This window comes from Odontesthes bonariensis, chromosome 5, assembly GCF_027942865.1.
Source record: "Odontesthes bonariensis isolate fOdoBon6 chromosome 5, fOdoBon6.hap1, whole genome shotgun sequence".
In the NCBI taxonomy this organism is placed as follows: domain Eukaryota; kingdom Metazoa; phylum Chordata; class Actinopteri; order Atheriniformes; family Atherinopsidae; genus Odontesthes; species Odontesthes bonariensis.
The window spans coordinates 12,643,792-12,671,702 of NC_134510.1; the positions used below are offsets into that span (position 1 = coordinate 12,643,792).

At 42.3% G+C, this 27,911-nt stretch overlaps 1 protein-coding gene across 1 annotated transcript; it reads left to right on the plus strand.

Moving 5' to 3' along the window:
- The first annotated feature begins 1,155 nt into the window (after window positions 1-1,155).
- ibtk (inhibitor of Bruton agammaglobulinemia tyrosine kinase) lies at window positions 1,156-27,911 on the plus strand. Its single transcript, XM_075464908.1, has 29 exons — window positions 1,156-1,337; window positions 2,129-3,025; window positions 3,234-3,330; window positions 3,657-3,781; window positions 5,021-5,131; window positions 5,928-6,098; window positions 6,205-6,322; window positions 6,615-6,795; window positions 6,927-7,050; window positions 7,324-7,501; window positions 7,869-8,022; window positions 9,161-9,545; window positions 9,756-10,012; window positions 10,100-10,186; window positions 10,278-10,360; window positions 11,465-11,502; window positions 11,617-11,713; window positions 11,825-11,926; window positions 12,355-12,472; window positions 12,686-12,746; window positions 17,621-17,748; window positions 19,424-19,536; window positions 19,771-19,916; window positions 20,206-20,324; window positions 21,396-21,494; window positions 21,678-21,833; window positions 24,245-24,445; window positions 26,261-26,393; window positions 26,851-27,911. Exons 2-29 carry the CDS (start codon window positions 2,702-2,704, stop codon window positions 26,974-26,976), a joined length of 4,032 nt encoding a protein of 1,343 aa, XP_075321023.1. The 5' UTR covers window positions 1,156-1,337; window positions 2,129-2,701; the 3' UTR covers window positions 26,977-27,911.

A 27,911-nucleotide genomic window follows, 5' to 3' on the forward strand; every position in this document is an offset into this window, starting at 1 on the left:
AAAGAAGCACATAAATGTGACGTACTGATAATGTCACATTAAGGAAACCTTATCTGCTGCTGCTTGTGTGGGAAGTCTGAACTCCTTTCAGGATTTGTTGGCGTTGTAGGCGTGCGTAAGCCATCCACAGCAATGCAGAAAAAAAACTTGATCAAACCCAGAACTACACAGACAACGACCTCCAAAAATAGCCAAGAAAACACAAAGTGTCGTCACCTGCTTCGCTCAGATTGAAAGAGAAAAGGTTTCAGTGGAAATGAGAAAAATGTGATTAGATAATTTCTCAACAACTCAAACGCTTGGTTAAAAACATTTGCAATATGATATCTACTGAGAAATCAGGCTGATGTTACACAACAGTGACGATTCAACATTAGCCTATGTGATCAAACAAAGATCAGGTCTGTCCACATTTTATTTGGAGAAATGAGTTAGCTGTGACCTTGCTGTGGAAACACTTTGAGCTGGATCATGCAGGATCCTACCACTGAGAAGAAAAACTGTGGATGTGCTCATGCTTGAATGGTGAGGGAGGGCATGCTCATCAATATGTGGTATTTGTAACCCGAGCCCTCTCATATTCTCAGCCATGGGTCAAAGGGACAATCATCTGAGTAATTCCATGTCACCTGGATTATGAATGAAACTGATACCCCACACAAAGTCTAATGGGATGAGATAGAAACTGCTGTAAGTAACATGATGTTGTTGAGGTGGACCTGTGCACTTCTGACAACCTCTCATGTGAACACAAGTATGATATGCTTAAAAAAAAAACTGGCTTTTGTCTGCATTTTAACATACTCAATTTAGAGATGATTTTAAACATCTTCTCCGGTAGTTTAAGAGAGATGTGCATTACATTAGTTAATTCTTGAGGCTGTTACTGTCACCCGACACCTGTAAATGATGTTTTTAATGACATTTTATTTGCTATTTCATGAAAATAAATTTTTTTTTAACAATTGACCACCCATTAGAGTTACTTTATGGTGAATTTCCAATAACTTACTGTTTTATGATGCAATAATTCATGTTTATGATATCGTCCTTCAGATAAGAAAAGCAACATTTCATGTGACATCATCAGACAGCAAGCACACTCAACTCGAGTACCGTGCCCAAAAAATCAGCAAATAGGATTTTAAGATGTACGCGCTCTGACCAATCACAAGTCTCATTATTAGCGAGGGGTTTTACCTAACCTGCAGGATTTCGGTCCTGTCAATTGTGGCACCAGTTAACGTTAACGTTTCCTATTTGTAGTTATGTCACAGTGGATTTACATCGTTGATGCAACTTTCACAATGTCCTCTTCTTACTTTATCTAGCGGAAGGTAAGAAAAGCTACGAATTTCCCTATGCGTTACAATCCGCTAATGCTAGCTTGCGATGATGTGTCAGTAAAGCTAGACTTTCCAGTTGTATTATATGCCAAACGTTATCAAGAAATTCTATATAAACCTACCTCTGTCAGCGTTTTTACCCTGACAGAGGATGTAAACCTTTTAAACTACATAGCGCATTTTGATATGCCACCATCTGGGTATTATGTGCTAATTCGAGGTGGAGTGGCTAACGTTAGCTTGTGCATAACTTGCAGTGCAGCGAGTTACATAAGCAGTGTGAGAAATGGCAGTCCGTTTAAGAAACAAATTCATATCAAAAGTTGATTTACGGCAGACCTTATATGAGTATATTTAAGAGTGCAGGCAGCACTGAAAACGTAACTAAACTTAACGTAAGTTCGTTAAGTTTGGTAAAGCTCGTTACATAGTTCTGAAGTTTGGCTAACACTGGAACCCTCTATCAACTGTTTTAGCTAAGCAGATGTAATGCTTTTAAGTTTGAAATGAAGTCTTTTTTTTATTTTTGCAGTATTCTACAATAATTACTGCATATTTCTTTATGTGTTCTCTGTTATTCAGGTCATGGTAATCCTAAATGCTTAAATAGAAACCAGCTAGACTTTTTGGTCTTCAGTACCAAGAAAAACAAGTTAAATAGCCCTCTGGTTAAAAAATAGTAAAGTTAAAGTAGGATTACTGTACATGTTGTTGTTTCCATGTTAATAAAGTGTGAGTGTAGACTGCTGCTTGAGTGTAATGACTCAAATTTTCCTCCTCAGGTGCACTCTACAATTATGGAGTTTTGAAAAGAAAAGTGAGAATCTTTGGGGGGAAAGGAGGCCTTTCCCCTCAAGCTTGGTGGTTGGACTGCTGGATGAGAAGGTCGGAGGGTTTTTGAAATTGTTGCCTTTTGTAAATAATTAGATAATAAGCTATTTTTGCAAATACTTAAATGTACAATTTTGTAAAAAAAACCTATGTAAAGTTTTGTATTTATTGAGTTCATGATGCCAGTATATGCTGCAAGCAGCTTGAATTGTGGTCGATTCTTGGTCGAGATGGTGGACTGAGGCAAATCAAGCAAAGGCTCTGGGGTTGCTAGGGTGCGGTGGAACCTCAACACAAGCACAATTCTAGCACTCCAACCCGTCTCGACCAGTTGTTGATGATTTTTGTTTTTCTTTGGAGAGCATCTCTGCTCCACTACGCAATTTCAGTGACAGTGTTAAAGGCTTGTCACCACACATCGCATAGTTTTTGAGTTTCTTTGTAATTGTGGGTGGTGGTCTGTCAGAAGGACCTTGTAACAAAAAGGGAGGAGGTTTCGCTGCAAAAATTTGGTCAAGGTCAGGATGAGTCTGGCACCACTGTACTGCACCCCAAAATGCCGGTCCCAGCAACACGCAGACCAGGTGATCGCAGCCTTAACTGGAGGATCTGAGGGGCAACTCCGGGCGTTCCTGACCTCACACTGCCACAATGCAACCACCTTGCGGGATGCCTTTGGTCGCACAGCCCTTCATCTGGCAGCCTCGCTGGGAAAGAAGACCCTGCTGGAGTGGCTGCTGGAGAGTAGGAGTGCCGATCTGATGGTGAAGGATAAGGAGTCCGGCTGGACCGCTCTGCACCGCAGCGCTTTCTACGGACAGATCCACTGTCTCGTATCGCTGGTCAAGGTTCGTATCAATGGTGGATCTTCATACGGTGCTGTCCGTTTCTGTCAAGAGTTGCTTGGTATGTTCTGTTGAATTATCAAAAAGGATTGACGATACCAGTTGAGTTACGTGTGGTGTCATTAGATTGGACTGCTCCCCCCCCCCCCCTTAAAATCAGATTTTTTTTTTTTTTTTTTTTTTTTCAATATTTGGATTTGTTTTGTTTCAGCATGGTGGACCTCTGTCTACCCTGGACAAAGAGGGTCTCTCTGTTCTGGACCTGACAATGAAGGACCGACCAACACATGTTGTCTTCAAAAACTCTGGTAAGAACAGCTGAAAGGTGAAATTTCAGATAATTCTCTAGGTTTATGGGCATTACTGTGTCATTCTGTCTCAGTGAGGCCTTTCACACATATACATTTAACTGTCCCTGTGCTGTCCCTGTCACCTCCCTATTTTTTTTTTTTTTTTTTTTTTTCCAAGTATTATTGTCTGCTCTGCACATAGTTCATGAAGTGAATATTGGAAAGAGTTTCCGGGATATAAAAGTCTGAATTTGGACCACTTTTGATTGCTAACTCAAGCTTCGGGTGAAGAGATTGCTATGTGGGGCCGTGCTTGCTCATATTGTTTTTTTTTCTCTCTTCAGACCCCACAGAAGTATACACGTGGGGAAACAATACCAATTTTAGTCTCGGCCATGGCAATCAGGAGAGCCGACATCACCCTGAGATTGTGGATATGTTTGCCAGGACTGGAGTTTATATTAAGCAGGTAAGCTAACAACACACCGTTGTTGTGCCAGCTCTCAAGAGAGTTGGACTCATAGTTTCCTACATCACAGGGCTTCCCCCATGCTGAAAAAAACCCCAAAAAAGAAACACTCTCATATGTCAAAAGTCATGTATGGTACAAGACATTGTCAATAATGTGACATTGATATTTGGGGACAAGTTGTAACTCTTTGGTGAAACCAGCAAAACACTCTCTTCCCATGAGGCCCTGTATTACTCAAGCTTTTACCTCAGGGTGCATAGGCAGGCTCAGAAATGTTTTTGTGGCTGACTCACGTTGGCTCACACTCCTGAACCCACTGCTGTAGGAATGATGGATGTGTTTGAGGGTTTTTAGATTGCACTTGCGATAAATAAATAAATCGAGTAAATTCTACAAGCTTTGTTCATGATATGGAATACTGCAGTGGACCATGGACATTGCTGCTGGATTACTTATTTGGGAGTTGGCCCAATTTCAGCTGCCTTCAGTGTGTATGTGTGAGTACACCCGAGGTGCCAAAAATAGTACAATTCGTAATGCAGAATGACACTCATTTAAACGTTTTTTTTTTTTTTTTTTTTTTTAAAGATTTAATATTTCATGTAGTTTATGTATTTAATAAATGATTTATCTGTGTTTTCAGAAGACTTTTTTTTTTTTTTAATTTCTTCTTTTGCTTGATTACTTGTTGGACTCATCCTGCAGAGTGATATCATAAAGCTAGTGAAGGACGGGCAGATCCAATATCATGACCACACAATGACCTTGTGGCACCGAGTATAGTCTTTGTCTTCTTAATCCAATCCAGCAGGTGCTAGAGGTTAAATATTAATTCCACAATGACATGTTTTTAATTAAATGAGTTATGCTGGTGTGTATTCATGTGTGTGTGAATGTCCACATCAGTGTGATACTTAAGGAAACATCCCTGCGCTCTGAAGGTTTGAGGGGAGCAATGTATTAGTAATGATGTTTGCTTTTCCACTTGTGCCGAGGCCTTTTATTGGCGTAGAGTTTTACTGTCACTACAAGAGGGCTCGGCTGAGTGACATGGAAAGAGCTGTATCACAGCTTATGCTATTAGGTCAAAATGATGATGATGATGATGAAAGCCTTATTAGGTACAACCCAGTCTTTCAGAATTTTACCTTTTAGTAAGACGAATGGTGTACTAAAACTAATCGATAAAGAAATCTCACAGTTTGGTATGCGTTTCATCCTCTCTTCTCCTTCTAGGTGGTCCTGTGCAAGTTCCACTCGGTGTTCCTGTCACAGAAAGGCCAGGTATTCACCTGTGGGCATGGGCAGGGAGGGAGACTTGGTCATGGAGATGAACAGACTTATCTGGTAAGATGTGTTCTTGGTCATCAACACAATTTAAAAAGAAAAAAAAAGGGGATGTTAATTAAGGGTATCTGTTCTGTATGTTTAAGGCCAGCAGTTTAACATGCTCCGCTTCTTAGAAGATATTTCAGCAAATATGAATCCTTTTCAGCCAGTCGTTTTTTTTATTTTTTTTTTTATCTGAAGCTGATAAAGATGCAGCCTCCTCCCTGACCTTAATCGCACGAAGACAGATTACCAATTTCACTTTCACTTAATTTGTTTTTGTTTTCTCTCTGGTTTGGTGTCTTGAGTTGCTGACTTTTTTTTCTTTTCAGAAATTATTCTTCTAAAGGTTGTTAACGAATTTTTAAGAAGAGCAGTTATGCTTGGTGAATGAAATGAATAACCCGTTTATAATGTTAAACCCAGAAAGTGAGTCCAACATGAATGCATCACATTGGAGGTGGCAGTGAACAGTTGTATCAGTCACGTCGCCTCTGCTATGGTTGATAATTGCTAAAGGGGACATATTTCTCCATACCTGCGTAGAAACTCAGCTTTAACTGAACTGAATACAACAAAGCTCCAAAGGTATTGATTTAAAAACTGAGGCTTGTAATAGTGGTGCTATTAAATGTAGATGACTCTGCATCTTTTTATCAATGCTTCTGATTGTTTAAACCAAAGGAGATGTTGTTATAGCTTGAATTTGGAAAAGGTTATCAAAGTGCCTGCATTTTTTTAAATTATTATTATTTTTTTTTATTATTCTTTCCAATTATTACCACGATTCTTTGCTCGTCATTCCTCTTTCCAGGTTCCGCGAATGGTGGAGGGTCTGATGTCCCACCTCTGCTCCCAGGTGGCAGCGGCCAAAGACCACACAGTGGTGCTGACAGAGGAGGGCTATGTTTATACGTTTGGTCTCAACACCTTCCACCAGCTGGGCCTGGCTCCTCCTCCCGCCTCAGCACATGTTCCCAAACAGGTGGGAAGGCCGCTGAAAAGGGAGCATTTTTCTGAATAATTTGGTCATGAGCTTTGGTTTTGATATAACCTCTTACACCATGTTTTTAATGTGTTTTTGCATAAAGGTGTTCTCCAAAACGCTGAAAGGCAGAACAGTGATTGGAGTTGCGGCAGGGAGGTTCCACACAGTGCTGTGGACCAGGGAGGCTGTGTACACGATGGGACTTAACGGTGGGCAGCTGGGTAAGTGTCGACACTGTTGTCAGCGACACCAGTTGAATGAGAGAGACCTGCCCTGTTTTTTCAGATGCATAATGTGACTGAGCATTCTGATTCTGTTGGATTAAGATCAAAACTCAGACATAAAGAAAATAACAATGCGGATGGAGACATTTAGTTTTTTTCTTTGTTTGTTTTGTAAACAACCATGAATATTGATCTGGCTGTGGTAGAGTGGTACAAATGTTCATTTACTTCTGAGGAGAGGAGAGGAGAGTTTTTACAAGGAGTGCACTCGCCTGTGTTTGATGTTTAGGATACTTGCTTGATCCAAATGGGGAGAAGTGTGTGACGGCCCCCCGGCAGGTGTCGGCTCTTCACCACAAGGATGTTACCGTAGCCATGGCAGCAGCTAGCGATGGAGCAACGGTAGTTGTGACGGAGAAAGGGGATGTTTATCTGTTGGCTGACTACCAGTGCAAGAAAATGGCCTCAAGGTGACTTATTACAAGGAGTGAAACAGATTAATGGTTTGATTATCTATGCCTCATATGAACGGCAGCTAGTACTATATATATTTCATTCTTTTTTCTTTCTCTAATTGAAGATTTTGATATGTGTCTTTCAGGCAGCTCAATATCAAGAAGGTCCTGGTTAGTGGTGGCAGTCTGGACCATAGAATAGATCCACAGATCTTGAATGAGGGAGGAGGGGAAAAGGTGACCGTTTTGGCATTGGATGAAGCGGGGAGGGTAAGTGAAGTGTCAAGTCAAGTGCAAGGACACTATTTGCCATGGAATTAGTTACAAAACAGCTTTTGCTTCAGCTTCTAAGTGCAGTGAATGCATCCCTAATGTTACTTTTTCTTTGCTGCCACTTTACTTTTCCTATTGTTATCTAACCCGTGCTGCACAGCGAATGGCTATACTGTCCAAAAAACACTGTGTGGTATTCTATAGATGACGGCGATGACTAAGAGTTGTGTAACTCTCTATTTTTTTATTTTTATTTTTTTTGCCTGTCAGGTGTTCTGCTGGCGTTCCTCGGGCAGCTCAGTGAGACAGTGCAGGTGGGCGCATCCGCGTCAGGTTTTCATGTCTGATATCGCTCTCAGCAGGAACAGCATGATGTTTGTGACTCCTGACGGGGAGGGTTTTAGTGGTGTGTGGGCTGGAGAATACAAGAAGTTCGGAGAGAAGAAAGGTAAGAGCTCTAGGAACAAAATGGGATGCATCGGTACATCGCTAAACCCTTTTAATCAGCTCTTTAACAACCCCTTGGAAATGTGTGGTGGTGTATTTCCTTGCAGGCACATCTTGTGGTGCTATTTCTCTTCTTATTGCGATGTGGTGGCATGTTTTGGGGCTGTAAAAAAAGAAATACTGTCATTGATTAGAAGATCAAGGATGTTATACCATTTTATTAACTTGTAAATAGGACTAAGTCAAGAAAAACAATGCAAAAAGTGAGGCAAGCGGCATAAAAAGGAAACATGAAGGCGGATTAGTGGTTGTAGTTTTTAGATATGAGAATGGATCGATATAACAAATAGACTGATATTTCCTTACAGATGTCACCGTGGAGGTGTGTGGCCATTCAGATGCAGGTGCCCTGTATGAACGAATCCGCCTGGAGAAACTCCCCATTGTCCACCGAGCTGTCAGCATCACAATGGACTCAAAGGGACGGAACTTTGGAGTGCTTCAAGCCGATCCCAAAACCAGGTTGGCGCTCTCCCTCGAAGCGCAGAAAACGCTGCGGGCTGTCTGTATCTGTAATGACGCGTTACCAAAAACAAATGCATTCATGGACACAACTTGTTTGTGGGATTCTATGTTAGGGGTTTATACACGCTGGAGAAATGAAATGGTAGGATGTAGTGATGTGCGATTCGTGAGTCAATCGTTCAAAACTCGAGATTCTTTTTACTGACTCGGGAGTTATGAGTCATTGTCTCCATTAACTCGTTCACTGACTCACCGCTGCTACTGTTAGCTAACTGTAAAGAGGAGACATGCCACACAACTGTTATTCTAGCTGCAGCTGCGTAAATGTATAAAGCTAATTGCTGTATTAGCTCCGTGGCTGAAGCGGAGCTAATACAGCTCCCAGCTCGCGCTCCCTCCCAGCTCGTAGAGCCCCTCCCATACCCGAGAAACTCGCCAGCTCTCTGCTCCGCACAGTTCAGGACTGATGATTCAGGACTGATGATTCAGGACTCATGATTCAGGACTTATGATTCAGGACTCAGGAGTCATGATTCAGGACTCGCCGTTCACAGCTCGCTCCCTCTCCCTTGCGGCTTTATTTTGAAGGAAGCGAGAGTTCATTCATTTTGTACATAATTATTTTATTCTGATGGTGCAGTGTTGAATGTTAGAATATTATTATTTTTGCACTATTGTTTAGGTTATTTGAATGTTCTATTTGTGCAGAGTTTCATACGTTTTATTATATTTTTGCACTGTTTCGCACTGAATGTTAATTTATTGGCTATTTGGGTTATTTGAATTTACTTAGAGAGAAAGAAAGAAAAACAAATGTTTCGCCTTGGAGACTTCTTGATTTTTAGCCTTTTTCACAATGATTTGGGACGTGGTTTGGGACTTGTTTGTACATTCCGTGGCGCACACTCTGGGTCATTGATTCAAGTGACTCGAAAACCCGATTCACTTTAGTGAGTGACTTATACAAACTCGAGTCGGTAAAAGGAATCGAGTATCCCATCACTATTGTGAATACCTTATCTGGTGCTTCTGCCATCTAGTGGACGAAACCTGATTCTGCCCAAAACATTTACTTTTATTGTAATGAATATTAAAAACAGTTTTTTAACGTCTCCCCTCTATGTTTCTATTCCAGCTTGTATGAGGTTCCCAACATCTCTCCATCCTCTTTTTCCCAACACTTTCGCAACCTTCTGGATGAAGCGGATGAAACGGACAGCATCCACGATGTGACGCTTCAAGCCGGAGATCGCACCTTCCCGGCTCACAAGTACATTCTGTCCATGAAGTCCGAGTTCTTCCGGAAGGAGTTCATGTCCGAGCCCTGCGGGGTCGACGATGAGCTCGATAAGGAAGTGAGGAGGAGCGAAGACGCGGTGGGCTGCGATCTGCTCATTCTGGAAAAAATCCCACCGGACATGCTGGATTACGTTCTACACTTCATCTACACAGACTCCTGTGAGCTGCTGGTGCACGGGGCCCGGCCGAGAGTCTCGGGGGTCTCAGCGGGACATAACCAGGTGAGGAGCCAAAATAGGGAAACTTCTTTTTGACTTGAGGCTGCTTCAGTCTTTGAGTCCCACAAACACACATCCTGAATAAGCTCGCAGCAGCCAAAGTTTGAAAGTATTTCTTCGTTCTAGGTTTGAGACCACCTGGAAAATCTGTTACCTTGGACTCGGCTGTGCTTATTGCATTAAGACTGTCTTCAAATGTGTGTTTGTTGCCAGGATTCAGAGCAGGAGAGGCTAATCAGCAGCCTGCAGGACTTGGATCTGAGAGGGTGTTCAGCCCTCGAGGTGTATCGCTCTCTTTCCCCTTCGAACAAAAGTGAGAGCAACAAGGCCAAAAACAAGGGCTCCAAGCCTGGCAAAAAGGGGAAAGGAGGCAAAGGCGACAAGGCCGGAGCCAACGAGGGAGGGGCCAACCCTGTGAAAACCTTGCAGGCTATTGCAAAAAAGCTTGGCCTGGGCAGCTTGTCGGCACGGTGTGTATTCTAAGCCCAATACAAAATCAATTTACCATCATTCGTCATAATGTTTTATTAAGTGATTTATCTCATGTCTTCTTTCAGACTGGATGGTATCAAATACGAGCATGGAAAAATTAACGTCATAAACAAGAAAACTGGCAGCAAACCCAAATTCTACCAGAAAAAATGGTGTGTATGAGACTTTATATTGGTTTTTGTAGCCATGGAGATGAGCAAACCAGATAAAATCATCTTCATTTTCTCATTTGTGTGTTCTCAGCTCTTATCTCTGTGATGTCACTCTGAAGTCCGAAGACGGGATAGAGTTTCCTTGTCACAAAAGTGTCCTCTGTGCAAGACTTGGTAAGGAAACGGAGATATTTACCATTGTTCACATCAGTCAGGCTGTAGCTCTGATGTATTTTGCATCATATGTTTTGTTTTAACTAGTGATGCTCTGATCGATGGATCGGCTGCCGATCATGATCGGCCGATAATGCCCAAAAATAGCCTGATCGGAAAAATATGCCGATCAAAAAACCGATCACCTGACGTAAATTACTAGCGACCACTTTCTAATGTGGTACGTGACGTGTGTACAGAACCGAACAGGCAAAACCTCTACAGTGCACCTCGACAACATGACCTCTCCTGTCTGGAATTTCTTCAAAGTGTGTCAGAAAGATGTGAAACTTACTGCGGTCACGCCATCTGCGCTTCGGAGAGGCACGGTCGTGCTAGCTACACTTGAAAATCGAGTGCCCGTTTACATCGCGTCGTACGATTTATGGTGCATTCAAGTGCACCCCGTAAACTCAGAAATCTATATGGAAGTTGATTTTTCATTTGTTGGAATACATACACCTGTCATTACTTGGTTGTTTTTTTTAACTACATTCTTTTTAATGATTAAAACAAAATGATAGAACAAAATTACTGAAGCATATTCAGAATCAAACTCATTTCTGCATAGTCAGATTTGAAAACTTAATTTAGAACCAAATCAAAATGTTCTCTGCCGACTCCACCAGATTCTTGTTCTACATGTCCCCAGCTACCTCTGTGGTGATTTTCAAGTCATTTCACTGCATCATTTTTTAATAATCTGATGTTGAAATCATACCCAATGGATGATGTATATGGGCAGATTAAAATATAGTATAATAGAAAATAAAAAAAACAATTGTTTTCTGCAAACTCCACCAGATTCTTGTTCTACATGTCCCCAGCTACCTCTGGCGGTTTAATTTCTATAAATGGTGCACTCTCTGCTAGACGAAAGGCATGGAAATGTCCGATTCCTTCCGTGATCGGCAATCGGGCAGATCATGATTTTGGTGATCGGTCCAAAAAATGCTGATCGGAGCATCACTAGTTTTAACCAAGCGTGACAGAAGCCGGATATTTTTCAAACTGCAGAAAATGAGTTGCCGTGTTTATGCGTTGTTGTCCATCTTTTTTCCCCAGAATATTTCAACAGTATGCTTGGAAACCCCTGGATTGAGGTATGCGAATACTTTATCTCCCACTGCTACTTTCTTAAACCAGTCACCAGTGTCGGATTCCACAGCCTGACACCTATATTCCAGCTAATAGTGTTTCTGTCTCGCATCCCTCAGGCGACATCCTGTTCCGCACTGGAGATGCCTACCAGCTCAGAAATTCTGCAGGTCATCCTCGAGTATATTTATACAGACGAGTCTCCCACCACTAAAGGTAGAGTCCCAAAGTTTTGTGTTGGCATTTTGAGTTGGTGTTTTTAATGATGAAATTTGGATGAACATGGAAGGAAAAGGCTGACTCGTTCGACCCTCTTTGCCCTCTCAGAGTCTCTGAACGTGGAGTTTGTTTGCAACGTGCTGGTTGTTGCTGACCAGCTGCTCATCACACGGCTGAAGGAGATGTGCGAGGTCGTCATCACAGAGAACTGTATGTGCTTTGTCTTACCTTCTGCTAGCCCCTTTCATGCGGGTATAATGCTGCATTCATGCCAGGTCGAATGAACAGATACGATCCATTTTTGATGTTTGAAAGCAGCAGACTGGATATGTTCAGAGAGCTGTTTAAATATTGACAGGGGCTGATGGCAAACTCTGATTACCCCTTATTTTCTTTTGGGCTTTTATGTTTAAACAAACTCCAAAATCAGTAATCATATGAGTCTGAATTCATGCAAATTGGAGCCTTTTCTTGGATATGTGTCTCTCTGCTTTAAACACAATGCATTGATTCAAGGCAATATTAAGCATTTACCATATTCCTCTCATGATGTCATTGCACCACGAATTCATCAGTGACGGTTTTGAAAACACAAGCAGACGGGAACTAAATTAATGAGTGTTTGCTTTTCTTCTCAGTGACGTTGAAAAACGCTGCCGAGTTGCTGGAGTTTGCCACCATGTACAATGCAGAGCAGCTGAAACTGTCCTGCCTCCAGTTCATCGTGCTCAACATGGCCGCCTTGCTCGAGTCTAAGTGAGAATTGTATAATTCATTTTCTCTATCCACAGCAACAAAAAATAAGCTGAAGACAAATCTGTTACAGTGCTTTGATAGTAATGATCAGAATCCAGTGACTAAAAGTATGCAGTTTGTACGAGGTCCTGTCTGATCTTCATCCTATACATGAGCTGCACGAGTTCTGGAGAAGTAACGGTCTGCTTCTTTATTTCACTGTGTTGTCCTCAGAGCTCTGGATATTCTTAGTGATGAAGTACTCGTGGAGCTTTCTGCAGCCTACAGAAGGATGGTGAGTCACTCTCTGCTCCGAGAAGCATACCAGCCCGTAACACTTTTCAGGATTTCAAGGTTTTCTTAGTTTATTTTGGTTTGTTGATATTGATATTTCAACAAAGTGATCTGCAACTCTTTAGTGCTTAAGGACATAATGTGTCCTAATAAATCAGCAAGGGTCTGGGTTCAACTTTCATCCCTGAGAAGAGAAGAAAAGTGGAAATTGGCAGAGTGTAGAATTATGACTCTTGGGGAAAACCCGGGTCTGCCTGATATTATGAAGGTCCATTCGTGGTGCAGAAAGTGCTCTGACCGGCTGCTGCTCAGACAGGAGACCTTTTGGATTGCGTAGTGGTGTCTGATACCACAATGCAATCATTTTTTCAGGATATCTTGCAGGTCCTGTGGGTTGGGCCTCATCCGGCGTGTTACAGACGTTATGCGATTACTTTATTAGTTTGTGTTCTGAGAAGCTTGGAGGCCACGTCTTTGACCTGATCTTTTTTTATTATTATTATTTATTTATTTTCTTCAAGCTGTTCCTTTGCAGCTTTTGTAGGTGGAAGGTTTGTTCTACTGTTTTTTTTTTTTTTTTTTTTGAAGCAATTTCACAGGATGCAACACAAGAGTGCAGTGTAACGGGGAAGTCTTCCATTTTTTTTTTTTTTTTTTTATCTCTCCCGCACTCCCACACTCAAATTTCCGATGGTATGTCCAATGACATGTACTAAGTACATACAAAAAATATACTTGTAAGAGGCCGTGCCTCGCACAGATTGAAGAGGAATGAACCAACTGTGAAACTAGTTGCCAGTAATCATCAGGCAGTGTGGTTCCAAGCTCTTCATCCCAAGAGTCCTTGGGGCCCGCTGCTGGGCCATCAAGAGTGGAGTGCTAGAAATTAGCCGCTTTTGTTCAGGATCAAGAACCAACAGCGAGTCAACCAGTGGGATAACTGGTAAATGTGGGGCTCTGATTCTGAACAAAATGCCCTATTGAGGCAAGGCAATTTTTTTTTGAGACCTCTGAAAAGGACATAAAAGTCCCTTGTTTGTAGAGGTCCTTAAATTTAGCTATCCCTTTGTTGAACCGAGTCCGAAAGGTCAAATAAGTGCAAGAGGGCAGAAATAGGTGATTGTTTACAATGAGGGAGAGGTCTGAAGCCCTATGGAGGCCTAGGTTCTTCCTAATTTGAATCCAGGTTCTAATATCAAATCAAATCAAATTTATTTGTATAGCACATTTCATGTACAAACAGTTCAAAGTGCTTTACATAAAATAAAAGCATTGCAGCAGAGAGTGCAAGAAGCATTAAAAATACATAAAATAATATAAAGAGAAACAAATAAAATCATTTAAATGAATTTAAAATCAGGCAACAGTCTAGATAAGTTAAAAGATATTTCATGCATAGACACATGAGAAAAGAAATGTTTTTAACCTGGATTTAAAAATGTCTACATTTGGTGAAAGTTTAATCTCCACTGGCAGTTTGTTCCACTTGTTCGCAGCATAACAGCTAAATGCTGCTTCTCCATGTTTAGTCTGGACTCTGGACTGGACCAGCTGACCTGAGTCCTTGGATCTAAGAGCTCTGCTGGGTTTATATTCTCTGAACATATCACAGATGTATTTTGGGCCTAAACCCTTCTGGGATTTGTAAACCATCAGCAGGCTTTTAAAATCTATTCTGTGACTGACTGGAAGCCAGTGTAAAGATTTTAAAACTGCTGTGATGTGTTCAGATCTCTTAGTCCGGGTTAAAACTCCAGCAGCAGCCTTCTGGATGAGCTGCAGATGTTTAATGCTCTTTTTGGGAAGTCCAGTTAGAAGAGCGTTACAGTAATCGAGTCTACTGGAGATGAATGCATGGATGAGTTTCTCCTGGTGTTTTTGGGAGAGGAAACCTTTAATTCTGTTGATATTTCTGAGGTGGTAAAAAGCTGCCTTGGTGACAGCTTTGATGTGGCTGCTGAAAGTCAGATCTGAGTCTATCAACACTCCGAGGTTACGAACTTGGTCAGTGATTGTAAGGTCCCGAGTCTCAAGATATGTACCAACGCTGACCCTCTTCTCTTTGCTACCAAACAGAATGATCTCAGTTTTGTCTTCATTTAATTGTAGAAAATTCTCTCTCTAATAGAGTTACCACTGGGTTTGATGTAAAGTTGGAGGCAGTCAAAGGGAGCTGGGAACAAGCCATAGAGTGAAGGGAGAGTTTAGAGGATGCAAGTTCCATATCTACCCACACGGGGCGCAAGTTGGTCTGGTGTGTTATTAATCCAGTAAAAAAAGGTTCTGAATATTACAGGATATATCAGCCGTTAGGGAGTTCCCTCTGCAGTGGAGCGACACCCCCCCCGTCAGTTCCTCCTCTGGATCTAATCTTTCAGAAATGCATGTTCACAGGCGTTTACTCAAATGCGGAAATGTTCATTGGTGGATTTGGTGAGCCGGTCCGCCTGGCGTCACTGGCCAATCACAGGGCGGGGGTGTGCGCCTGTATGTTAATGAGTGTTGGTGCAAAACGGTCACAATCAGAGAAAAACTGTGCACCAAACACATTGAATTTCTGTCCGTGTCCCTGCGTCCCCACTATCTCCCCCAGGAATTCCCCCAGATATTCGTCACTGTTGTGTATATCCACCAGAGAGCCAACGAGGAGGAAGCCTTGGTGTCTAAACTAAAAGTGACCCAGAAGCTGCGGTCGCTATCTCCCGATGCTCCTGTCTTTGTCCTTGGTGACTTCAACCACTGCTCTTTAAAAAGAACTCACAAAAACTTTTATCATTATGTCACCTGCCTCACCAGGCATAACAAGATTCTGGACCTGTGTTATGGTTCAATCAAAGGAGCATTTAAGTCCCTCCCCCTTCCTCCATTGGGTGGGGCTGATCATAACTGTGTGCAGCTTATGCCAGCTTATCGCTCTGCCCTCAGGACTCAGGAGAGGTAAAATCATCACCAAACAGATGCCCAACTGGACTGATGATTCCAAAATGAGCTTGCAGGGTTGCTTTGATAAAATGACTGGGACATGTTCAAGGAATCATGCAGTGATATTGATGAGCTGACTGACGTTAGAAGCTATGTGACCTTTTGTGAAGATTCCAAAAAAGTCTGTAAAAATATTTCTTCATAGCAAACCCTGGGTTTCAAAATCTTTGAAAAACCTGTTAAACAAAAAGAGGAAGGCATTCCGAGAGGGTGACCTTATAGAGGTGAACCCGCTTAAAGGGGAGATTAAGAATGAAATAAAAAGGGCAATATTATATTACAAGCCCCGTTTGTAATGGTTTTAAAACCAATTGTTGGTTCATGAATTCAACAAGTTTTGCCTTAGGTTTGACCTCCTTGATTTTAGCAATCAGATTTTAAATCTGAAAAAAACCAAAAACGTTTCTGTTCTGGCCATACTCCTTTTGATGTTGTCTCTGTGGCCAAATCTTTGAAATATTCTAAAGTTGGAAAAAGCCCGGGTCCTGATAATATAAGTGGTCAACTGCTCTCCTCCTGTGCGGAACAGTTGGCTCCCATTTTTTTTTTAAATTTTTTTTTATCATATCTTCCAGCTGTCATTTAACCAAAAGAAGGTGCCATGGTGCCACCTTATTAAACAGACTTTTTAAACATCTCGAAGGTAACAAAAACCATGCTAAGCTGCTATTTGCGGCTTTTTCATCTGCTTTTAACACAATCCAGCCCCACGTTCTGATCGATAAGCTTCTTAACATTTTTCATTAAGGGCTGGATTCTTGACTTTTTAACATCCTGAACACAGAGAGTGAGGGTGAATGATGCATGTCGGGAGAGATGACATTATCCACTGGATCTCCCCAAGGCTCCGTCCTCTCTCCTCTCCTCTATATTCTGTACACCGGCGACCCGAATCTATACTCATGCCGGCGACACAGCCGGCATGAGTATAGATTCGTTTTAAAATTTGCTGACGATTCGGTAATAGTCAGTCTCTTACATGATGACGAATATGGCCATGGTCCTGTGTTCAATGAATTTGTAGACTGGTGCGACAATGCTTTTCTCCAATTAAATGTACAGAAAACTAAGGACATGTGCATTGATTTTAGACAAAAGCCCCATAACACCAATCAAAAAACAGTAATCAAAGGCCAGACAGTAAACATCGTCGAAAATCATTAATATCTTGGAACTATTCTGGATAATAAGTCAAATTTTACCTGCCATTCAGAGAACCTGCAAACAAAGGGCCAGCAACGACCGTCTCGTGTGAGAAAACTCTCCAAGTTTCAGATCGATAAGTCCCTGATGATTATTTTACAGATCATATATTGAATCTGTGCTGACCTTTGCTCAGCTCTGCTAGTTTGGCAACCTTAACACACCCTACAGCTATTTCCCTTTTGAATTCAGGACAGGTTAGGAGGAGTCGTACCTGATTGGTTGATATGGTTTTTATTTCTTGTCTCCATGTGGTGTTAATGGTGTTGGCAGAAATTGATGATACACACTTTTGCTACTTTGTAGGGGCTGCTACTGATTGTTTCATCACACTGTATTATCCCTCCTTCTTGGACTTTTAATTAAATGTCCTTCATGTTTTGTCTTCTTTACTTGCTGCAACACTAATTGCCCTACGGGGACACAAATAAAACTGAATCTGAAAGACGCATTGTGTGGACATAAAACAACTTTGTAAAATGTGTCCTGTGGGATCTTTCGAATCTCCACCTGACCTCCACTTTTTATTGTCTGTGTGTGTGCATTGGACTGACGGTCATTTCCTTCCGTCTTGCTCGTGTTTAAATCGAAACGTGTGCAGAACCCGATGGAATGCCTTGTGTTGCATCACAAACCGTTAACAGTTTGGGTCGTGGATTTCCCGTTTCACCGTTCTGAATTTCATTTCAGATCCCAGCGATGCAAAAGCGCATCATCACCCCATACCCCGGTGCACCAGACCTTAGTGCTTATGAGGAGGAGGATTTGGACTCTGCTTTCACCCCCAAACCACAGGCAGAACTGGATCACTCTTGCAGGTAAACAAAATGAAGTTAATATCGGTTAATATATAAAATATCTCACTTTAGAAGTGTGAAGATTTCTCTATTATTATTTATTTTCTGGCTTTGGAGAAACAGTAAAATCGGTTATCTTGTTCCAAGGTTACAGTAATTGAAAAGCACACCGAGTACACTTTTTTTTTTTTTTTTTTTCCTTCTTTCCAATACTCTGACCTTACCTCTGAAATCCCAAAGAGAACAGCAGGTCAGCCAAGCATGAATGAGTTGCTGTCAACCTGTGAGAGGAAAGAGAATCACCAAAACTGAGACTATTTTCATAGATATCTGCTGTGAGGAGAGGTTCACCAGCTATTGAACACCTTGGAGCTGCAGTACGAGTTTGCATGACAAGCTTTACTTTACAGAAAGAGGTTTATCTTTTTTCTACAGACAAAATTAAAGGCAAGGCAAGGGACACTGCGATGACTTCTTCCATGTTACTCTTGGACTTCTAAGCATCTGATTTCAGTTCAGCTCGATCAAAGGGAAATTTAATTGCTTCTGTTGTATTATTCTTATGAATTTGTCTGTGTATAGATGACAAAAACAATATATAAATCAGATGACAAACCTGTAGAAAGTTAAGGTGTAGCGGAGAGGAAGGTGTGGTAGAAATCTTCAGGGGCCACCATCAATGTGCTGGATTGTTGCTTCTGTAGCTTTGCAACAACTTAGCTTATGAGTGCACATACAGCATTGGCAGCTAACACAGGTGTACTCTCTCAGTAGACAGCGTGAACAGGAACTCACAGCCAACAGTTCAACATCTGGGGTGCAGAGATGCTCCTTCTAAGTGACAAGTCCAAGATTGCACCTTCTGTTGTTAACGAGCTCTGTAATCCTTCTCCTTTACTGTTGCCTCTCTGTCTCTGTCTGCCCGTATAGTCTCAAAGCTCAGCAGAGAGGTGTTAGTTGTTCCTGCAGCCATGTCTCGATTGGGGGGGGATTATATACGACTTCCTGATATTCCTGCTGTGTCCTCATCAGAGGTCCAAGCTTGTCCATTTTATCTGCCCGTGATCTGACACTTCCCATAATGATCAAGGGAAGAAGTGGTTTAACCCTCTTTCACCGTTTTTCTCCATTTTGTTCCCGCTCTGCATCCTAGACGTCTCCTCTTCGACCCATCTTGATTTGGGGGTCTTATTCCAGGCTTTACTTGGGCTTTGGAAAGCTCAGTTAGCTGCTCCAACAGGTTTAACAACTTTTCTGTTGCCATGGTTATGCATCATAACGGATGTGAAAAGAGTCACCAGCAGAAGTCCTTCCCGCAGCACAGCATCCAAACCAGTGTAGAGAAATGTGTCAGTAATCTGTGTTTTCATGGAAAAAAAGCTCAGTCGAATCTCAAGAAGATGCAAAGAAAGGCACAACATGTCCAGAGCTGCTGCAGCAGGCTGCCTGCCTCCAGGGCGGCGCCATTCTGTACACTGTCAAAATAATTTGAGGATGCAAGACATTGTAATGCATTGAGTCATTAATAGATTAATTGTAATCAAAGACGGACAGCTCTATAAGATGGTGTTGTAACCACTTAAGGTGTATGGATTAAAAGCATGACACCATCTGAGTTTTAGCTGACATCTTTAAACATTTCAACTACCCTGCCCCAAATAATGATCTGCTCATAACTGCTGAACACTGTTTTCAGGGAAATCCTTTTAAAGAAGGCAAAGATGAAGGCTAAAAAGAAACCAAGGAGACGCTCTGACAGCTCAGGGGGCTACACTCTCTCTGATATCATTCACAGCCCACCTGCTGCAGGTAAATTTACTGACATGAACACACACACACACACACACACACACACACAGAAATCATTGTTTTGAAATATGTTTCATATAAAAAGTGACATCTTTTTCTGCAAAGCACGTCCATGCATTTTAAAGACCGATGTTTGTATTTGTTTTTCTCTGCGAGCCATCAGCTTCTTTTTAAAAGCAGCGAGTTGTTGCCATGTTAACCACCAGAATTTGACATTACTCTCTTTACATTCAGTGGCATCTCCGATCCTGGTGAAGTCGACCACGGCCAACTCGACGGAGTCCCTGCAGGAGCTCCTCACATCAGACTCAGAGGGCAGCTGCATGGGGGTGGGCAGTCCCAGAGACATGCAGTCACCCGTCTTTCACGACAGAGCCGAGGTTCATTTTTCCTCTTTGATACGTCTAAAATGCTCATAGTTAGAATTGTGAAAAAGATCCAGTAACAGTCTTAGAACTTGTTCAGTTAGTTTAACTATGCTTCCTGCTGTTAGTAGTTTACCATAAAACAAACAGATTTGATTATTTATGTGATCGATAGAGAGCATTTAACGGTGCTTTCGACAAATTCATTCATGTTGTGCCTGCAGAGACGTACCTGAGCTAATGTTCATGAGCCTGCATCAGTGGGTGACGGATTACAGATTTTTATTTTTTTCTCCCCCTCCAGGATGAAAAGGCTTTCAGTCAGAGACTGAAGACCCCACCCAGCACCCCAATTTCCCTGAAGAACAGCCTCCCAACTCCCCCCACCTCCACTCCACAAACCATCCACAAGGTCCTTCCACGGTAAGGAGCGCTTCATCTGTCACATCTATGAAACTTTCTCCTGCTGCACCTAAAAGTGCAGGTTAAAGATTTAATGGCTGGTAGCCAATGTTCCCTCTAATTTTTCATGTGTCTGGGCATACACACAAGCTCCCTGAGCACACTGAGGACCACTGAGCAACATCAGATGTGCACGCTGTGGCCACACACCAGTATCACACCTGTTCAAAACCTTGGATCATAGCAAGTTACATGGCTTATTAAAAGAATCAAATCCCAGCAGCAATTTCCATTAGTTTACTTTTAATATGAGAGATTTGGCCCACTTAAAATGAAAAAGACAAAAATCTTGTTGTTCATGAGATGTGCAGTATGTTATATTATATGAGAGAGTCATGCTTTGGTCATGGGAAGAGTCATACATGCAGCCTGCATGCAGTCTTCATGTTTTGCAGAGTAGACCTTTCTCACTCGAAAAAGAAAAAATCTCACCCAGTTTCACCGCTTGTTCTTCTGTTTGCACATACTCAGACAGCCATTCCATCCTAAAAGAACCGCATTTCTTTTTTTACTTTGGCTTGGTGAGTGGATGTGTCGCTGGCGCTGCCCGTTCGTTTCGCCATGATAAGGGGCGTCTCTTAACTCCTAACTCCGCTGCACTGTTGTTAGCTAGCTCACCTGCACCAGCGCGTATGGGCAGGGCACATATGCAAGCACTATCAATGCTATGATTGGCTGCATAGCAGAAGTAAACCGTATTGTATCATTGGCTGAACACCTGTCACTCACAGCGTTACATTGAAAAATGGTACAGAAAAACAAATTATTGGCCTAATTGATTAGATTAGGTCTAATATTAGATATTAATTAATATGTTTATGGTGAATTTTATTTTATGCGCTGCATAGATTTTCTTGTGCGCTGAGACTGTGCGGGCAACTAAGAGGGAACATTGCGGGTAGCTACCATATCAGTTAACCTTAATTTGGATGAGGTGCTTCCTTGAAAGGAGCAAATTGTCATGCAATGTTAACAAGGAACGGGTGTAAATTTAGTGGTGTGGCACACATTGTTTGTGTTTTTATTCTGCAGTCCTGGAAATGCTCCTCCGGTCTTGGATCTGAGAACCATAATGGACATGGAGGCCAATTCTTTGCAATCTATGGGGGTGACTCCGAAAAGCCCAGGAAGGTGAGGGAATATTTAGTTTAATTTGTTTTTACTGAGGAAAGCGTTTGTAGACTTAAAATGACTTTAATCTATACTTGGAAAAAGAAAAGCATTCATGTTCTTTTAGTGAGGGATATATGCAGTTTGCATATGTACCCTCAGATCTGAATGCATTTTTAATAACATTTCCCTGTCTACACGCAGCATTGGCACCAACGTCAAGCACTCCCCTGTTTCCACTAAGCTGTCTCAGAAGCAGAGAAAGATGTTGGCCATGGCCAACAAGGAGGCCAGTGGGGATTCTCCAGCATCCAAAGCAGCCCCCTCAACCACTCCATCCAAAAGCAGTGGGAAGGCCTGGTGAGTGGAGAAGATTCCTGGACCCGACTTACGAGCTGTCATGAAATGTCTTTTGTGTTCCTTTCGATGGGTTCACGGCCTTTAAGTGTGCCTGATGAGTTTAAAAAATGTTTATCCTGGATGAGACAACACTGTAAAAGTCAGAGGGATGCTGGCTGAAAACAGTCCAACGTGGAGCGATGACGTCCAGAAGTCTGATACCGCTGGAGAATTACTTCATGTAGGAAAAGTTGCTCATTATGGACAGAAAACTCTTAACTGGAGTGTTTTATATTAACCCCTCTACAGGAAATGCAAAGTAAGATGCAGAGGGAAAAAAAACGTGTCGGTGGTTTCCCCTAGACTTGTAGTCAAGACCGCCTAAACCGAGACCAAGACGAGACCAAGGCCAAGACAGACTGAGTCAAGACCAAGACAAAGTCGAGACGAGACCGAGACGAGACCGAGACGAGACCGAGACCAAAAAAAAACAGCTAGTGAACTAGTGTTACACCATAACTTGCATCAATTGAATAAAAGCAGCATACTGGGGTAAGAGGTTCAGTCCCAGTTTAAATTCAATTTAAGAAGGTATTATGTCAACTACAGACAGAACAATGCAGAGATTTGTACTCCAAGTACCTACAACATAGGGGGAAAAGAATCTGTAAGTCATCTGTTTCTATTCAACCACAACAAACTACTGTATCTTACAAATGCAGTAATTTTAAATCTATCAATGAGTGCAGGTCTTTACATACAAAATAACCTCATCCAATCCAGTGTGACACATTAACAGAAAATTATTTTTTCACATTGCATTAAGCCTCCTTATGTGTCAGCCAGCAATCAGACACAGGTAATGACAAGAAATGAAAGAAAAATATATACATATTCAAAAAAAGTCTAAAGTTACTATACAATAGAATTGTGTCCCATAGTAGATAGATAGAAAGAGAAAGATAGATAAATACATTACTCTATCTATCCATCCATCTATCCACCTATCTACCTATCTAATAATAACATGCTGTTGTTGCCCTACACGCTGGACTGGTTACAGTTAACACAGGACAAGACGCCTAACCACCATAACCACGTCAAACATGATTGTACATTTTGTAGAATGGGTGTCAGTTGCAATTATGCTCAGGTCAAATCAAACTCAAGATTCATGACGAGACAGTGGTAGAGGAGTTGCGGCGTGTGAATCAAACTCGTTGCAAGGAGTTTCGAGCTGTCGCTAAACAATCAACATGTCAAATTGTACTTTCTCCTTCATAAGTGTCTCTGGTTTTAGGACGTTTTTACCTCACAGCTTTTATGACACAATGTCAGTCGAAAACAGCTGCTCTGATATCTGGCTTCATCGGCTAGAATGCCGCTAGTGCTAACCTAGCAATGTCGAGGCACCCGAATGGCTCATCCTTCCTTGCGTGTCAGCAACCATATTATGCCAAAATCAACAACAAACCACATGGTACCAGGCCTTAAAGTGCTCACTGACACGGTTTTGATATAAAGTATTTCTACTCAATGAATTCGCCAAAATATCTAACGTTGGTGAAAACTGTTAAGTAGCCAAGAGCCACTGATAAGTTAACTACCTGTACTTAGCATTTAGTTACACTCTCAGCCAAAAATGTTTCAGTAAGTCTGCAAAGAACTGAAGCTTGCAAAAAAATATCCGTCCCTAAATAATTTGTACCGCGCGTGTAAGAAGAGCATGTCATGATAAATAATACTAGCACATGCATGATCTGGTCATGTGAGATTGGTACGGATAAAGAGTTTGGAGCCAGTACCGACTAGCTAGCTTACCTCTCCGGGTGTCTCCGCTCCAGGTGTCTGGTGAACGTTGATGTGGTCCCGGCCCGGCTGTTTCGGTGAGAGACACTTTGCAAAACTGCAAATGTCTTTATGGTCCGTAAATGCAAATTTGATGATGCCGGAATTTGCTGACATTATTGTTAGGCTACTAGGTCTGACTGAGACTGAGCTACAACGTAAACGTAAAGTTTTGCGCTGGCTCTACACTTGCGTCTTTTGATTGGATGAGCGCCAGTTTCTTAATCACAACAAAATACATGCATGTCATTGATTAGTTGCATTTGAAAGGCGTGAAAGGTGAAATAATTTAATGTTGCATTATCGAATGTTATGTTTTGTATCATGGACATTATTTGTTGCAAATCTCCCGAGACCAAGACAAGACCGAGGGATCCGAGACCAAGACAAGACCAAGACCAAAGACGGTCGAGACTGTGACAAGACCGAGAACACGTAAAAGTGGTCTCGAGACATCCAACTCTAGTTTCCCCACAGTGAAACAAGTCTTCGGATCTGCCTAAAGGAGCAGGAGCAAACCATCGCTTTCTTTCATTTCCAAGTTCTGCCTCATGCATGTTTTATTTGTTTTATTCCACCTACAGGGCAACACCTGTCCAGTCCCCACCTTCCTCGTGTTCATTTCGGGCTCTGCTGGAGGAGGAAGAGGAGCGTTTAACCAGTTTGGGACAAACGGGAACACAGAGGGTCCAAAGTGCCCTGGGTTCTCCTGTCAGCGCAGCACCCGCTGCCAGGAGGGTCACGTTCAAATGTGCTGAAAACAGCGAGCAAGAGAGGCCGACTGGGTGAGCAAAGCAATGAGAAAAAACACTTGAGCTGAGAAATGAATCACTAAGGCACAGTGAATTTTCTGGAAGGGGCTTTACTGCAATTTAGGTTGCATTTTCTGTTCTGTGAGCCAAGACCTGGAGTCGGGTGTTGCACCTGTTTAGTTTTTGTTCACTTAAAAATCCTTTTGATTTGACGCTGAATTGAACCGAATCATGAGCACCTGTTTTTACTTTGTGCAGCTGATTTCCACTTGGAGGCAGTGTTGAGGTGTTATCAGCAGACTGCAGCAACATACCCAGCTGTCTTATAGTCTTTTTGCAGAAAACCTCACTCTTAATTATTTGTATATTTTGCAATAGCTGGAATGCAGTCTTTTGACTTGCTGCCACTTGGAGATTGAAAACAGAAATGTTGTGAAGAGGTGTCATGAATATATGGTGGTTTTGAGATTAGTTAAAAGAAAAAAAAAAGGGAAGGAACAAGAAGTGTTTATCTCTAGCTCATTGTTCAGGGAAGGCTCGAACTTGTTGACTCCAAGCGCTGGGGCACTGACGGGGTCTCCAGTTAGACACATGGGGAGAGGCGTGATGCTCCGATCTGAGCGAGGTGAATAGCTCTAAGTGACCCGTTACAGCTGGGTTGACCAGCCCTCAGAGACTGAGTCACCCTGACCTTTACAGCATCCCCACACAGCTGGATAAACAGCACACACACACACACACGGTACTCCGGGCTGTAGTAATGCTATGCTCTGCTCTTTGTATGCGACCTACTTCTGAGGCCGTCTCAGATGTGTCGGGCCGAAAGCATTAAAATCATCAAAGCCTGCGGCCGTAGCTGATGCATCTCTTTTCTGCAGTATCGCACCTCCCTGCTGTTTGCACACACTTTATGCTGCAGTGTTCAGGAGCAGACTCCGAGATGTTGAACAGTTGTGTGCGGCACTCGTGAGGCCGGTGATGGTAATCAGAATCGATAAGAGCAGTCATCATGTTGCATCGGATCACACAGAGCAGGGAGCGGGTTTCAAGATTTTCTCGGTATTTGGATGATGAGGTCAGGGCTCAGGAAGCAGAAGAAGCCTCGTTCATACTCATGTCACACTCAATGCCTTCTGGGACAGATTTGATAGAGATGCCTTTTTAATCTTTGACTTTTTTTTTTTTTTCTTTTTTTGGTCTGTTTTGTGTCTTGTCTTCTGGAAGCATTTCCAAAGGTGTCCTTTGGCCAGATTAACCCCTCCACACACACATCCATATGACCAACATGCATCATAATGAGTGACTACAAATTCTTTTAGCCTTATTTATTGCAGATTTGCTGTTCAGGAACATGAATGAGTGCTGCTTTCATTTGACAGTAAGGGAAGAAGAGCAGCAATGTTACTGATAAAGCTCTGATTTTTCTTATCAGGATGGAAGTCATCAATAGAAAGTGATAAGCAAAGCTCTATATGAGATCGTACATGGTTTTGGGAACCTTTCACATCATCCAAAACATATCAACCCATATTTAGGGATCAGCTTTATCAAATGCAGAAGATGCTTTTAAAGTTAAGCTCACAAGACATTATGAATTTGGTGAAGTGCTCCCTTATTCTTTGGAAATCCAAAATGTGCATTAGAGATTTATTTGAAGTTCAGTTGAGCTATGCAATCATACGACAGGTTTGCTGAATCCAGGTGGGCCGACCAGGCCACTGACTCGTTGAAGCTTGTCAGCAGTGGTTTACTCAACCCTTGTTCACCTTTAGACTTTTGCTGCTCTCACTGTCACCGCACAGTCACTGATACCCATCCTGTGTGTGTGTCGCCTGCATCTCCCCTCAGGCCTTGGGTAATGGGTGCAGTGGGCAGCCCCCCCCTCTCCTCCCTGGTGACCTTTGCTTCCATCGTGGAGGAGGAGAAGCAGCAGGAAGCCGCACTGATCCGCAGTCGGGAGAAGCCGCTGGCGCTCATCCAGGTAATGAGACCGCGTGTGTCGCTGCCCTCGAACATGCACTCACTCCTGCCGTGGCTCAATGTGAAGGTTTTATAGGCAGCATTCAAGTAGAGAAAACACTGGGGTGGTTTATTCCTGCTGCTTCTGTCTCCACTCTTTTCCTGTCTGGCTGATTTTTACTTGCAAATCTAATGAACGTTGCATTCTGCACAGTCCTTGTTATAAATGAGGACCCTCCTCGTTTGTGACAGCTCTCTCTGCTGCTCTCCAGCTGTGGTCAGTCTGCCATTGCCTTCACAGAACACTACCCCCCCCTGTGGTTTTCTGGTTGCCATTATGTGGCATGACTAATTATCTTCAAGCGTTGAGCGTCAGCATTTCCTATTTCACCCTCAAATAAAATGCAGCTTTGCAGCCCACAATATCCTCGCGCTTTATCTCTAGATTTATTTATTTTCATCTCTTTCTGTACGTTCAGATTGAAGAGCGAGCCATACAGGACCTTCTGCTCCACTATAAGGCGTGCGATAACCCGGATGAATTGATAACAGTGGAGAGGTCTGCCAGAGGGCCCATGGCAGCGCCGACCTGGCACAAACACTGATGTGGCAGCACAACCGCTACATACCATTAAAGCCAGAACCTCTTCTCCAGCTGCCCAGCCTGAAATGTTCTGCAGTCGCCCCAGGACTTCCTCACATCCGTCAGGCCAAGCAGAGATGTACCTCCGAGTCTGACGCAAAGCGACGCCTCTTTTCTCTCTGCAGTGCTGCTTTAATTTTGAATCGCTCTCTAGTGTTTTGTTTACGTCTGGGAGAGAATGAGTGCTTTCCATTTCTGAGTGTGGTCTTTAAAGAGAGGTTTGGGGCCTGGGATTACGATTTCATTTTCTTCTCAACAAAACAGTAATATAAGACGCGTAAACTTTTTCCGAGTGAACGTGGTTAGTGATGTGAAGTTGCCAAAGAACTGAAAGTAGATTTAGATGCTCAAGCCTCAAAATGGGTCCAAACTAAATCCAAGGGCTTGTGTGTCCGCATGTCTGTCAAATCAGTGGAAGCTCTGTGTGTTCACGAAAGCGTGCCAATTATCATCTGATGCATCAACTTTACCTAATAGTGAGCTATTTGCTAAGGCAGTACATTTAGTTTTTTCTTCATATCTTCATTGTTTGACGGATTGCCTCAGCTGACAGTAATATTGCAAGTTTAAAAAAATATATATGTACTTGAAACGTACATATTTATCAAAGTGAAAATGCATCTATGGATGCAGTTACTGCAAATGCTAAAGCAAGACTTTAGGGCGAGGGGTTTACTGTGTGGAACTGGCTGTCACTGCCTTTTAGAGACGGCGACGCGTCTTTAGACACAAAAAAAATAATCTTTATTTTCTCTTCATTGTGTTCTTTCATCCGTTACTCTGCAGCCCATTTGACTGGTATCTCATCTGGACCATATGTTCTCATCTTCGGGTAACATTTTTGTGTTTAGGGATGTGAAGAGAAAATGGCATGCAATAATAAAATATCTCAAAGAA